The sequence below is a fragment of the Cottoperca gobio genome, chromosome 17, assembly GCF_900634415.1.
Source record: "Cottoperca gobio chromosome 17, fCotGob3.1, whole genome shotgun sequence".
Taxonomy (NCBI): Eukaryota; Metazoa; Chordata; class Actinopteri; order Perciformes; family Bovichtidae; genus Cottoperca; species Cottoperca gobio.
In genome coordinates this window covers 18,785,865-18,800,951 of record NC_041371.1, presented here as the reverse complement: position 1 = coordinate 18,800,951, position 15,087 = coordinate 18,785,865, and the positions used below count along the sequence as shown (strand labels likewise).

At 43.7% G+C, this 15,087-nt stretch overlaps 1 protein-coding gene across 2 annotated transcripts; it reads right to left on the bottom strand.

The window, feature by feature from the left end:
- Nucleotides 1-2,706: 2,706 nt before the first annotated feature.
- On the bottom strand, nt 2,707-14,171 carry LOC115023016 (cysteine/serine-rich nuclear protein 1-like). 2 transcript variants are annotated; one of them, XM_029454156.1, is made up of 5 exons: nt 14,033-14,171; nt 8,862-9,094; nt 5,483-5,748; nt 5,101-5,403; nt 2,707-4,152 (listed from the first exon to the last, which is right to left on the bottom strand). In XM_029454156.1, exons 2-5 carry the CDS (start codon nt 9,091-9,093, stop codon nt 3,289-3,291), a joined length of 1,665 nt encoding a protein of 554 aa, XP_029310016.1. In that variant the 5' UTR covers nt 9,094; nt 14,033-14,171; the 3' UTR covers nt 2,707-3,288. The 2 variants fall into 2 exon arrangements, with proteins under 2 accessions (XP_029310016.1, XP_029310017.1); XM_029454157.1 differs by having other exon boundaries at nt 5,483-5,745.
- Nucleotides 14,172-15,087: the final 916 nt, after the last annotated feature.

Sequence of the window (15,087 nt, the reverse complement as noted above, 5' to 3'; positions counted from 1 at the left end):
GTATAAGAAGGCTCTCCGTAATGCCAGAGCAGCTTATTACTCTTCCTTAATAGAAGAAAATAAGAACAACCCCAGGTTTCTTTTCAGCACTGTAGCCAGGCTGACAGAGAGCCACAGCTCTACAGAGCCTTCTATTCCTATATCTCTCAGTAGTGACGACTTCATGAGCTTCTTTAACGATAAAATTATAATTATTAGAGACAAAATTAATCTCCTCCTGCCCTCAATTGGTAATGACTTAACTTCAACCTCTGGAATTTCAAAAACATCTGTAACTCCTGAAATATATCTAGACTGTTTTACTCAAATCAACCTTAACCAACTAACTTCAACAATCTCATCGTCTAAACCATCAACCTGTCTTTTAGACCCGATTCCAACTAAACTGTTTAAAGAAGTTTTACCCTTAATTAACACCTCGTTATTAAATATGATCAACCTGTCTCTATTATCTGGCTACGTACCACAATCCTTTAAAGTAGCTGTAATAAAACCACTTCTTAAAAAGCCTAGTCTTGATCCAGAGGTTTTAGCCAACTATAGGCCAATATCTAACCTTCCCTTTCTCCTCGCTAAGATCCTTGAGAAAGCAGTCGCAAAACAGTTGTGTGATTCTTTACATAATAATAGTTTATTTGAGGTTTTTCAATCTGGATTTAGAGTTCATCATAGCACAGAGACGGCACTGGTGAAAGTTACCAATGACCTTCTATTGGCATCAGACAAAGGACTTGTCTCTGTTCTTGTCTTATTAGACCTCAGTGCTGCTTTCGACACTGTTGATCATGACATTCTACTACAGAGACTGAAACATTGTGTTGGCATAAAAGGAACCGCATTAAGCTGGTTCAAGTCCTATTTATCTGAGCGATCTCAATTTGTTACTTGTTAACGATAAATCCTCCATGACAGCCAAAGTCAGTCTTGGAGTTCCGCAGGGTTCTGTACTTGGACCGATTCTATTCACCTTATATATGTTTCCTTTGGGCAATATTATAAGGAACCACTCTATAAACTTTCATTGTTATGTGGATGATACCCAATTATATCCATCAATTAAACCAGACGAAACCAATCAATTGGCTAAACTTGAAGCATGCCTTAAGGACATAAAAACGTGGCTGTCTAGCAACGTTTTGATGTTAAACACAGACAACACTGAAGTTATTATACTTGGCCCTAAACGCCTCCGAAACGCATTTTCTAATGACATAGAAGCTCTGGATGGCATTAATTTGGCCTCCAGCACCACTGTAAGGAATCTTGGCATCATCTTTGATCAAGATCTGTCGTTTAACTCCCACATAAAACAAATCTCAAGGACTGCCTTCTTTCATCTACGTAACATTGTAAACATAAGACACATCCTGTCTCAAAATGATGCAGTAAAACTAGTCCATGCATTTGTTACTTCAAGGCTGGATTACTGCAACTCAATGTTATCAGGTTGTCCCAAAAAGTCGCTTAAGACTCTTCAGTTGATCCAAAATGCAGCGGCACGTGTATTGACTAGAACAAGGAAACGGGATCATATTACTCCTGTATTAGCTGCTCTACACTGGCTCCCGGTAAAATACAGAATAGAATTCAAAATCCTTCTCCTGACTTACAAAGCAATTAATGGTCAGGCTCCAGCATATTTTAAAGATCTCATAGTACCTTATAATCCAACTAGAGCATTGCGCTCCCAGACTGCAGGGTTACTTGTAGTTCCTAGAGTCTCTAAGAGTACAATGGGAGCCAGAGCCTTCAGCTATCAAGCTCCTCTCCAGTGGAACCAGCTTCCAGTTTGTGTTCGGGAGGCAGACACTCTCTCCACATTTAAGAGTAGGCTAAAGACTTTCCTTTTTGATAAAGCTTATAGTTAGGGCTGGCTCAGGTTTGCCTTGGATCAGCCCCTAGTTATGCTGCTATAGACTTAGACTGCCGGGGGACACCTCCCTGCTCTCCTTCTCTTCCTCTCTCCTCCCCTCCCTCTCTTCTTCTCCCTCTCTATCTGTATGTATTTATGTAAATGCATGTTACTAACTCATCATCCGGGGCATCATCCCTGGAGTTTCTGTGTTTCTCATGTGGCAGATTTCCACTGATAAAGTTTACGTCAGGATCAGGAATCGTGGCCGCGCCTGCTGTCCTGGTCCTGCTGGACACCGGGAAGCCTTTTTGACATTTTTCTGGATTCATCCAAACTTTCTCTTTTTCAACACAACATCATTCTCTGTCAAATGTTGTATTTGTACTATGTTGTTTATCCTGTACATACGACATCTATTGCACGTCTGTCCGTCCTGGGAGAGGGATCCCTCCTCAGTCTCTCCTTGAGGTTTCTTCCATTTTTCCCCCTTTAATTATGGGGTTTCTTTTAGGGAGTTTTTCCTTGTGCGATGCGAGGGTCTAAGGACAGAGGGTGTCGTAACCTGTACAGTCTGTAAAGCTCACTGAGACAAATGTGTCATTTGTGATATTGGGCTATATAAATAAATTTGATTTGATTTGAGGATACAGTTGAGTTGCATGTTTGTTAAGTGCTCTGGGAGCCTTTTGTAAGTTATTTCAGGGTACAATGAGTTAAATTAGTAACATAATTCAACATTTTTTACTCGATAAAGCTACAGGCGCAATATTATGTACAAACATTCAACCCATTCCGAACAGGCATGTTTTGAACAGGCACTGCTCTAGTTAAATAAATATGAAATCAGTGAATAAATAAAACTTTTTTTTATTATATTACTCCAAGACAGACATATCATAAACATATTGTTAAGCATATACATGATAATCCACAATAGGCTAGACAGTAGAAAATCATTCACAACAAGTTAATTCTTCATCACTGCGTGCTTCAAAGTGGATTATCTTGCTTATACCATGGCCAGCTACCTCGGGCAATACCTTTTTTAAACAGGAACTCTTTATTGCCTCAACCTTTGTGACCTTTGTAATAAATATTAAACAACTTAACTTGCATTGATGAGGATGCAGCATCAGCAGAGTTCTCTGTGGCCATGGTAATGTTAATTTAAATAACATGACAGAGATCATTATATACTGTAGGTTCAGGTAATAAAAAAACAAGACATATATTAATTACTAAGTGTGGTTCCTCTAAAATAAAAGACAAACAAAAATTATTATTAGGCAATAGAAAAAATATCCCGCTAGGAAAACATATTTTATCAATGAATTCTTTGTACATTGCAATATTGTTACAAATACATAAAAGCAGTGCTTTATACATTTAATTATCTTACACGGTTTCTTGCTATGTCACTAGAATGCCTTCAATCAGCTGTCGCTGCCTGCATAACTCTGCTCCGGGCTCGGCTCCGTCAGGCCGATCAGAGACTCCAGGAGGAAGGTGCTCGACTCGTACTGCGGCAGATTAACAGAGCTAAACAGCTGGAGGTGGCAAAAGCTGTCTGGGTGCCTGTGTAGTTTAAAAGAGCTGTGCAGAGGTCCAGAGGTGTAGTCACTGTCAAAGAACTCGATGTCGGAGTCGGAGAACAGGCTCAGGTCCATGTACCGGCCTGAGAAATAGTCCACGGTGGGAGAGGGAGTGCTGGGGAAGCCCTCCAGAGAGTCACTGTCAAAGAAGTCTCTGGCTTGATTTGCTGTCTGACGTCTGTGCTGCGTCAGTGCTTCACCTATGTGCCTCAGTTGGCTGCATGTATAGCTTTTATTTTCGCTGATGCTGAGGGTACGTGACAACCCTCCGTCATCATCAGGGAGATTCTGACTCCCATTTAGGCATCCTGCTGTGTCAGAGTCAGAGGAGGAGCAGGAGGATTCAGTCATGTCGCTGCTGCAGCTGCTCTCCTCCACTGCCAACCGCTCTGGGGGGAAATGAAAGGAATTTGTGGCAGGCATGGTGAGAGGAAGACCCTCTTCCTCCATGGTGAAGCCGAAGGGGCACTCTGCACTCTGCGCCGGATGGGTCTCTTCTCGCTCCACAAACTCCTGAAGGTCCTCAGGCAGTCCAGTCTGCTCCTCTTGGCTCAGCGTTTCATCTTGCAGTCGCCTCTCCAGTTCCAGCTTCATGACAGTGTGGAGGTAATGAGTCTGCACTCGTCTGGAGTTGAACTCGATGCGCCCCCGAGTGTTTCCACAGCCGTCCTTAGTGCAGCCGCATGGGAAGTTTAAGCGGTCCACCTGTGTGTAAAAGACAGAAGAATGAGAAATGAGTACTGTGGGTACTCAAATACAACACAGAGTATTAACACCACCATCTGAAGTTAACAATCACTGAGGGGGGTCAAATGTTTTTGGCTGATGAATCAAAAAGTGATCAACAAGGTTCCAATGAAATTATAATGATAATAATAATAATAATTGTTTACAATTTAATTTTGATTCTTAAAAAAACTGGCTCAATTGGCTACTTATTACACTAGTGATGATACACTAGAAATGAGTCTTTGATATGAGAGTCAATATGATTTGAGATTTGGACCAATTTGAAAGAATCATTGTATTTCAGCTGAAGGGATGAATATAAAACATGTTGCACACTTGGTAAGTTTAAAAAAAGAGTTTAAAAATATCTGATTGAGCAAATATATAAATACATGATCAGAAAGCCACATCGTATGCATGCATGTATGTATGCATTGTATTGCATTGTATTGTCGGCATAATAAGCTGTTGCTTCAGCCTACACCCTGTTATCATTATGCTGTATTGTTAATTGGGTTATTTGAATAATTGCCTTTCATTAATTGTTTCTTTACTGAATATAGTTTATTGCCCTATTCTCTCCATTTTTGATTTCAGACCAAAATAAGTGATAAAACACATTTTCTGAAAAGATCAATTAAGAAATTATAGAATAGAGAGGAATGTCTGTTTTTGGCTAATTGACAGTTAGCTAAAGGTAATGATAGATGGTTAACTAAAATATATTCATATGAGATGTTTAACCAGCTCAAACTACAATTTCACAATCAAATGTATCCACTATTCAGATATAAAAAATAAAGCATGAAACCCATTCGTATGGCAAGATACAATGTGCCAGTGCTAACTCGTCATGACCAAATGGATTTTATAATCCGCCTTTATGCTGTTGGAGGATGAAGTAGTGTTTTTGTGGTGTCGTACCTGGCACTTGATTCCCGCCAGACTGCATGCGCAGGTCTCTGGCTCACAGAAGCCTTGGCAGTCACACCCACAGGCCTGCCTGGAGATACGCAGGGCGTGAAGCTGCCTCTTCTCCTCCCTGTCGATGCGCTTCACCCCCGCCGCCTGCAGGAGAGCCTGTCGCTGTTTGGAGGAGTACGGTTGAAGGAAACCTCCATCCTCCAGTTCAGCATCACTGATGTGCCCGTAAGTGTCTTTATCTGGGATCTGCTCCACCGTGAGCCTGTCGGCCTCTCTCTGGTCAATCGCCCCGCTGGTGATCAACTGCATTCAGCACAACAAGTAAGGAGACTGCATTGCGGGCGAGCAATGCCAACTAATGTAGAAAAGATTTGCAACTCACTTTGTGTTTCAATGCTTCAAGCCTTTCTTTCCTCCGTCTTTCCCTGAGCCTCTCTCTGCGGCCGTGCCGTCGCTCCAGTGCATGCTCTGCCATTGTGTATCTCTGAAGGGTGCTGTGCCTCTGCATCATGCCCAGGGTGGCCCCTCCATGACTGGGCACGCTGGTGAAGCCCTGGCAGCACGGGAAACTGAACACCGTCACCTGGTCAAAGCGCACGTTGCTCTGTGTACCTGCGAGTTTAGGCCTCTTCAGGATGGACTGAACTGCTTGTGTTAGAAAAAGACAAAAATATCAGAAGAAGTGAGGCACTGTCCGTTTGAAAGTGAGCGTCAAGTGCTTTAACAAGTAGAGCCAAAACGGTATACGATGAAACACCAGCACGTCTTTCAGGAGGAGTTCTTGGCCCATAATTATCAAAAGTAGAAAATCAGTCCTACATGGTAAAAGATTATAAGAGTGGTGCATTTATGGTGTTACTTTTAGGAGTTAGAGCAGGGGTGAGGAACCTTTTTCCTATAAAGGGCCATTTTATTTTTTACAACAACCTTCGAGGGTCATACTAATTATTAAACTCATAACCTCTGCACATTTTTTAAAGACGCAGCCCATTCATTTCACCTTTCTTTCATGCTGTGCAAAAAAGCAACTTCTTTATTCATGAATCTTTCTGTTTTATCAGAAATCATAAATCCTTTATTAGTCCCACAACGGGGAAATGTATCTTGTCACAGGAAAAGAACATATGAAGTAAAAAGGCAGTACACAATAATTAAATAGAATAAAAAATAATATAAGTACCAACTGATTGATGGAAAATAAAGTGAATATTGTAAATGGCAGTGATAATTGCACAGCAGTTGTGGAACAGTCTGTTCTTGGTGTGGTGGTCTACCTCTCTACCTCTCCATGTTTGTATGTTACGCTCTGCAGAGAGCTGCTTGTTGGGCCAAACTCCGCCGAAGAGCGTTAACTTTATCCAAACGCACTCGTCCTTTCAGCTCGTGCAGTTTGTCATGTTTCGTGCTGTAATGACGCTTGAGATTATTTTTCATCACAGCAAGTACGTCTGCAAAGACTAGACACACTGGCCTTTTACTTCCACAGAGAAACAATCGTTCGTCCATTTCTCCTGGAAAGTGACATTCCGCATCCACCTTTCTCTGTTTTACACTCGCCATGCTGCGTTCACTGATGTCAACGACTCTCATATATAATATATTGAAGTTTTTTGACATGACGTGACCACGTGATGACATGTTCCACTCTTGTTGTGTTCAAGGACCCTGACCTTGGCCAGGAAAAACAGTCAGTCGCCCATTTTATACTATTGCTGTCTAGATTTTTATTGTTTTGAGTGGATTTCTTTGGGTGTGTTTATGAATTACCTCGAGGTCCGGATCAAATGGTCTCGCGGGCTGTATACGGCCCGGATACCGGAGGTTCCCCACCCTTGAGTTAGAGTAACAAGCATTTTAACCAATCGCCAGGAGATGGCAGTAATAATCCATAGGAGGAAAGAGCTTAATGACAATGAGTTTATTGAAAGAGGCTGCTTCGACAAAACCAAATATTCTTTATTTATTTAAAGGGTTCTTGTGTGTTGTTTATTTTAATACGATCACGTCCCCTGGATATCAGCTGCTTAATGACCCATAAAGCATATCTGCAAAGTGATGGTCCCTTTTCTCAAGGCCAAATGCCAAAAGGATTACACCAGGTGAAATCTCATATTAGGTTCTGGTAATATATTGATTTATTATACTTTAATATTATTGAGATATATTTTCATATTGTTGTTGTTTATTTCGAAAGACCCAGGAACGTCACAGAAGTGATTTTGACACAAGGCCTACAATGATATTTCACCACTGTCTCCAAACTATCAGAGAAACTACAAGAGGTCATCGTAATTTCAAACAAAACAGCGATGTCACACTCTCTCTGACAAGTACTCCTTCTCCTTGCTGAAGGTCAGTGTAGAAAGCGTTATTAACAACTCTCAAGTCCTACTCTGAGGCTGTGTTTTTAGTCCTACATCACCACAAAATGATCATTTGTGTATGAATTGCTCACCCTGTGTTGTATTACATCTTGAAGAAAACCTTGTTTTTCTATTATATCTCCACAGTGAACAAAGAATCCAAAAATGGAGAAAAGTCTTGATGAATTGTAGTAAACAGAACAAAACTATATCAAATAATCCATTTACAAACTCTCACACAACTCATAGGCTCATTACTTCCCAGAAGGCAGAAGTTTTTAGCAAAAATGCATATGTCTGGGTGACATAAGTGAGCATAAATGGCTAAATGAGACTTGGATTATACTGCAGGAGTTGTGTCAGTTTGTAAACGGATGTTGTTGATATAGTTGTTCCGTTGTTAAACAGGGCCACAATTCACTTCAATTAATCAAGACTTTTCTCAGCTTTTGGATTCTTCTTTTTCCTTACATATTCAAGGTAACACAGGGCGAAGTATTTCTTTAACTTTCAGCACGATTCCTAGAAATGATTCCTTGAGACTTCATAAATACAGGCTCTGAACTTTGACACATGCTTTGTCTTCTGTCGGTCTCTGAGTGGCCACTAGGGGACACACTACAGGTGCTTCACTGCAGTGTCTTGGCTCAACAGTATAACAAACATGCAGAGAGGAAATACCAAGCAAAGGGCCTAGTGCAGCAGTGGACAGAATAATAGAGACAAGAAGTAACACTGCTCACTGCAAGTCTCACTGCTGCTCTTCAGAGGTTTACCAGAACATAGTCTGACAGATTAGTTTTCAATTTCCATCAGATTACTGTTTGGTTTAACAGTTTGTTTTCAACAAATTGTCTAACCTTTACACATAACTGAGGCTGAACTCCAGCTCCAGAAGTCAGTAAACAACAGAGACCAGCTGACTAAGCTCGTCTCAGCTGCTCTGTCTGTCTAAAAAGCTCCACACAGGGGAACTGTTTGCACCACGACTCCATTGTGAACAACAAAACAAAACTGGAACTGTTATACATAAGATGTCAGACTGCAGAGTATCTTGTGATGGCAGGCCTCCTGAGCAGCTTTGTGATATCTTAATGAGGCTATTTGATTTGACTTGTTTAAAGGGACATTGCTATTCAAATTGATTCCACAACATCCTATTGCTCAGGCAAATGATCTTCTACCCAACCGGACAGACGGTCCAGAGGCAAGTCATTCACTGTGCGTTATCTAGAGCGGCCCTAAGGTTAACGTTTTCATATCGGTGCTGCTGCAGGCTGATAACAGACACTCCTATAAAACACTGATGGGAAAAAAAAGCCAGATATGGAGGAGGTTTGCATTATTTGAAAGTGGGGAGGGAATAAAAACACAGCGGTTGTTGGTTTGGAGACTTACTGGGTAAACTGGTGGGTGAAGAAGGACTGTGAGGTGTGAAATCCTGGCTGTCAGAGGGGCCGCTCTCCCCATCGGACTCCCACTCTGAGGAGGCAGGGGAGGAGAGGGAGGATGGAGAGGAGGAGGAGGAGGAGGAGGAGGAGGAGGAGGAGTAGCAGGGGTTGTCATCTACCTCTGCAAACTTTCTCTTATGGATGCCTAGCATTGTTTGGCCGTGGTGGTTGATATACATTCTGCGTGAACACAAAGACACAAGGCACATTGGTTTGAGTATTTATCGCACTGTGGTAATACATGCATGGATTAGTACTCTAACCCAGGAACATAAGACCACATGTTATGTAAATCAATGAATTATGTACTAATGGAATAACATTTCACTAACACAGCAACAACGACGTGTTTCCTCTTCTGTTTGAGGGAACAAATGTGCAGTCAAATGATACTTCTTTTGCAAGTGAACACCGGAGGCATGAAAGGTCTTTCCTGTTGAGAGCTGCTGGTCGAGCTGGTTTCACGGCACAAGTTTGTTTAGGCTAATTACATCTTTATAGTGATTATCTTACAAACCGATGTTTCATTAGTATACAAACATGAACTGCAGTCCTAACCTTCGCTTGCAAACCAGCTGAGCACTTGAGAGAGTAAAAAGAAGAATAAAAAGAAGGTCTTTTACTTTCCCCCGCAGAGTAATTAACATTCCAATGATTCCTCAAGTTTTTTGGGAAGAATACGTGGAAACGGAGCGTCCAATGGCTGCATGCTGAGGACTGGGGGGTGTAATGGTTCAAGTGGCTGCTATTTTTGGATGTGAACATGGAAAATATGTCCAAACACAAGTAATTTCAGGGTTACAAACCTAAGCAGGGCTGCTCATAACTGTAAAAAGAATGGTGGTAAAGTAAACTAAAGAAAAGCTGTTATTAGTGTCGTCCAGCAAAGTCTGTGAGATAAGATAAGTTAGCAGTCTATTTGTAGAAGCTGGCATTGAAGTCCTTTTTGGACATAATGAGAGTCTATGACCTATTAGATACCAGGCCAACTGCTATTGTTTGGTTTATGGATGCAACTAACCATCCATCCATCGTCTACCGCTTATCTGGGGTCGGGTCGAGGGGGCAGCAGCTCCAGTAAGGAAAACCGCCATGCAGATGTTTTTCAGCAGAGCTAAATCCCTTTGCACCTAACTGCTAATGCAGCACAGGGCTCTACTGTGTAAACAGTGAAATGACACAAGAAGTTGTCTCTTGTTTCACCTCCTATTTGCTGATGGATCCAGGAAGTTGCTCACTTGGAGTGCACATGTGCACATGTGCACATGTGCACACACACACACACACACACATGTTTTTAGACTTCCATGTATTATGATTTAACAGAATACTTTGGTGTTTTGAATGGACAAAACAAGACATTTGATAATGGCTTTAGTGAAATTGTGACATGTGTTTTCAGGGGTTTTTCAGGCATTTTATGGACCAAGCCAATAAATTGAGAAAATATGAATATATATAAAAAATAACCGTTAGTTGCATCCTCTCTGGGAACCATCACCTTATAAAGGAAAGGAGAGACCCTGCCCGGAGGAAGCCCGGGGCCCCCGTCTGGAGCCAGGCCCAAAGGGAGGGCCCGAAGAAGCTACGTGGTGACTCCCATCCATCCATCCTGTGGGCCCACCACTCCTGAGAAAAACCGCTGGGGTCTGGTGGGCTGTCACACAGGTGGCAGTGATGGTCAGGGACCTCGACAGACCAGACCCGGGCAGCAGAGGCTGGCTCTGGGGACGTGGAACGTCACCTCTCTGTGGGGGAAGGAGCCGGAACTATTGTGGGAGGTGGAGCGCTACCAGTTGGATCTGGTGGGGCTTACATCTACGCACAGTCTTGGCTCTGGAACCGTACTCTTGGTTAGGGGTTCGACTCTATTCTTCTCCGGAGTTGCACAAGGTGTGAGGCGTTGGGCGGGTGTGGGGATACTCACAAGTCCCTGTCTGAGTGCCGCTACGTTGGAGTTCACCCCAGTGGACGAGAGGGTCGCCTCACTACGCCTTCGGGTTATGGGGGGGGAAACTCTGGCTGTTGTTTGTGCCTATGCCCCAAACCGCAGTTCGGAGTATTCGGCCTTCTTGGTTACCCTGAACGGAGCAGGATTGCAGGGGGCTCCATTAGGGGACTCCGTAGTCTTGCTGGGAGACTTCAATGCACACGCGGGAAACGATGGAGACACCTGGAGAGGCGTGATTGGGAGGAACGGCCTCCCTGATCTAAACCCGAACGGTCGTTTGTTGTTGGACTTCTGTGCTAGTCATGGAATGGTCATAACAAACACCATGTTCGAACATAAGGATGCTCATAAGTGTACGTGGTACCAGAGCACCCTAGGCCAAAGGTCAATGATCGATTTTGTAATCGTATCATCTGATCTGAGGCCGCATGTTTTGGACACTCGGGTGAAGAGAGGGGCGGAGCTGTCAACTGATCACCATCTGGTGGTGAGTTGGATCAAGGGGTGGGGGGAGACTCTGGACAGACCTGGTAAGCCCAAACGGGTAGTGCAGGTGAACTGGGAACGTCTGGAGGAAGCCCCTGTCCTGGAGATCTTCAACTCACACCTCTGGCGGAGCTTTTCAGACATCCCTGTGGAGGTTGGGGGCATTGAACCTGAGTGGGCGATGTTCAAAACCTCTATTGCTTAAGCTGCGGTGATGAGCTGTTGTCTCAAGGTCTTAGGTGCCTCAAGGGGCGGTAACCCTTGAACACCGTGGTGGACCTCGGTGGTCAGGGAAGCCGTCCGTCTGAAGAAGGAGTCCTTCCGGGTTATGTTATTCGGGAAGACTCCGGAAACAGTTGCAGGGTACCGAAGGACTAGAAGGACGGCAGCCTCTGCCGTGTCAGAGGCAAAGCAGCGGTTGGGGGAGAATTTCGGAGAAGCTATGGAGAAGGACTTTCGGTCGGCACCAAGGTGCTTCTGGAAAACCATCCGGCACCTCAGGAGGGGAAAGCGGGGAAGCATCCAATCTGTGTACAGCAAGGATGGGACCCTGCTGACTTTGACTGAGAAGGATAACGGGCGGTGGATGGAGCACTTTGAGGAACTCCTGAATCTGACTAACACGTCCTCTATGGTAGAGGCAGAGCTGGAAGCTGATGGGGGATCATCGTCAATTTCCCTGACGGAAGTCACTGAGGTTTTGGGTGTTGAGGGGCTGTCTTGGTTGACACGCCTCGTCAACATTGCGTGGAAGCCCTTACCCCAAGTGAAGGAGTTCAAGTACCTCGGGGTCTTGTTTGCAAGTGAGGGGACGATGGAGGGAGAGATTGGCCGGAGAATCGGAGCAGCGGGGGCGGTACTGCAGTCGCTTTACCGCACCGTTGTGACGAAAAGAGAGCTGAGCCAGAAGGCAAAGCTCTCAATCTACCGGTCGATCTTCGTTCTTACCCTCACCTATGGTCATGAAGGCTGGGTCATGACCGAAAGAACGAGATCACGGGAAATGGGTTTTCTCAGACAGGTGGCTGGAATCTCCCTTAGAGATAGGGTGAGAAGCTCAGCCATCCGTGAGAGACTCGGAGTAGAGCCGCTGCTTCTTTACATTGAAAGGAGCCAGTTGAGGTGGTTCGGGCATCTAGTAAGGATGCCACCTGGGCGCCTCCCTAGGGAGGTGTTCCAGGCACGTCCAGCTGGGAGGAGACCCCGGGGAAGACCCAGGACTCGGTGGAGAGATTATATCTCCTCACTGGCCTGGGAACGCCTCAGGATCCCCCAGTCGGAGCTAGAGGATGTGGCCTGGAGAAGGGAAGATTGGGGCAGGGTCTCTCCTTTCCTTTATAAGGTGATGGTTCCCAGAGAGGATGCAACTAACGGTTATTTTTTATATATATTCATATTTTCTCAATTTATTGGCTTGGTCCATAAAATGCCTGAAAAACCCCTGAAAACACATGTCACAATTTCACTAAAGCCATTATCAAATGTCTTGTTTTGTCCATTCAAAACACCAAAGTATTCTGTTAAATCATAATACATGGAAGTCTAAAAACATGTGTGTGTGTGTGTGTGTGTGTGTGTGTGTGTGTGTGTGTGTGTGTGTGTGTGTGTGCACATGTGCACATGTGCACTTCAAGTGAGCAACTTCCTGGATCCATCAGCAAATAGGAGGTGAAACAAGAGACAACTTCTTGTGTCATTTCACTGTTTACACAGTAGAGCCCTGTGCTGCATTAGCAGTTAGGTGCAAAGGGATTTAGCTCTGCTGAAAAACATCTGCATGGCGGTTTAATACTCCTAAAAAATATATATGAAAAGACAGTATTCAAATTGATGCTGCATACTTGCAATTATACCTGCCTCTTGTTCCAATTATATCACATCTATTACATTTAAAATCTGACAGAGTGGAGAGGCTTTACTGTATTCACTGAGACCCCATCAATAATTTAAAGGTTCAAAGCAGCAGAAGCACATAGTGCACGTGCGCGTCTGTGTGACACAGGCGGGGGGACAATACTGTACGTACTGAAGTAGTTAAGAATGGGCTGCAGTGCATTTTTATAGTACACTATGTCGGGAGAAAAACTACCATGGCGCAGAATAAGTTGACAATAAAGTCATTATTGTTTTCGGACACACTGTAAATCCCTATAGGAATGTTGCGCGGATGTCAGTCCGAGTTTTCATTGGAGGAGTGCAAGAGTCGTTTCCTGTTCGGCATAATAACAGTCATTAGACAGCTGACCCCTTCACCCCTAGCGGAGACACACGGCGAACATGTCAGCTACAATGACAACACTGTCCCCCTGTCTTTACAGCAGAAACACCAGCAGGCACAGTCCCATTCAAAACCAGGGCAGACTTCCCCTGCTGTCCCAGTGCACCGCAGACACAGTGGAGTCCGTGTCATTGTGAACTTTGTTTAAACTGTAGTGTACAACTTTTAGGCTGTTTGGGTCTTCATGTACAGTAGTACTATTATAGTAGTAATAGTAGTAATAGTAACAGTAACGGTGTAGAGGTTGCTCACATTTCACAGACATGTAGGCTACTCTATTCTAGATAAACACAATACAAAGTGATACACATAAAATACGATATAGACACCTCAGCCAGAAACACAGCAATTACTGACAGACACTCTTTGGGAGCGAGACAGTGATATTTCGTCAGTTACTCACCACGAAGTAAAGAGCAGCATAGGGCCTATTAACACAAAAAAAAGGCTGAAATTCACACGAAGTTATGGGTCTTGTCCAGACAGCTGAGCATTGTGTGTCGCTCTGTTTATGTGAAGCTACACTGTAGTACCAGTGAGAACATGGGAGGACTGGCAGGGAGCAGCCAAAGAGACGACGTTTAGCAGCAAGATAGGACCCCTCCCTCCCTCCCTTGGAGTCGCCTCAGACTTCGCATATGGGCACAACGGTCAGGATAGCTAGCAACTTCATTTAGGTAGGACAAGTCAGACAACTATTAGTATAATAGGCACACGAGAGCCCACTTCACGAAACAGTCACTTTGTTTTTTTACTGTTTAAAACACAACACAACGCGCTCGTTAAACCTAAACACTGTGACAGTTGCAAGTCATTTGGTGACAACAAATCAGTTCAATCTTGTTCAGAACTAAACAACCAAACGTAATGCAAACTAGCTTAAAAATACATCATCAATCACATTCAACTGTATACCTCAATATATAACTTGGTAATATTTGCAAACATGAAAATCACATAGTTAGCCGACTAACAGCTCTTCTGCCCAACAAAACCGAAAGTGGTTGGGAGCGGGAATCATCTCGCTCCACATAAATCCTCTCTCCCGGCTGCCCTGACTGACGCAGACGGTGACACACTCAGAGGCAGGAGACGCTCTTCGCCGTCACTGCTGCCCACCGACTCTGACTGGAGTGTTACACTGTACTGTGTTAAAACCAGTGGTAAATGAATAACTTATAAACCTCCAGCTGGTGATTATCAGAAGGCAATCAAGTGGTTGATTCAACTTCTTTTTGGAGGCTGTCACCCTTTAGATTTCCTTTTTCTTTTTTTCTTACCTTTCATTTCTCCTCTCTATATTTGATTATATGTGCATTGTTTGTATCCAAAACAACAGCAATTCAGGAAAACAGCAACAGCCTGCAATAATAAGCACATGAATACCAAATTGTGCGTTTTAATCAGTACTAAATGTGGACATTTAAATACAACAGATTTTATAAAATTTGAAATATT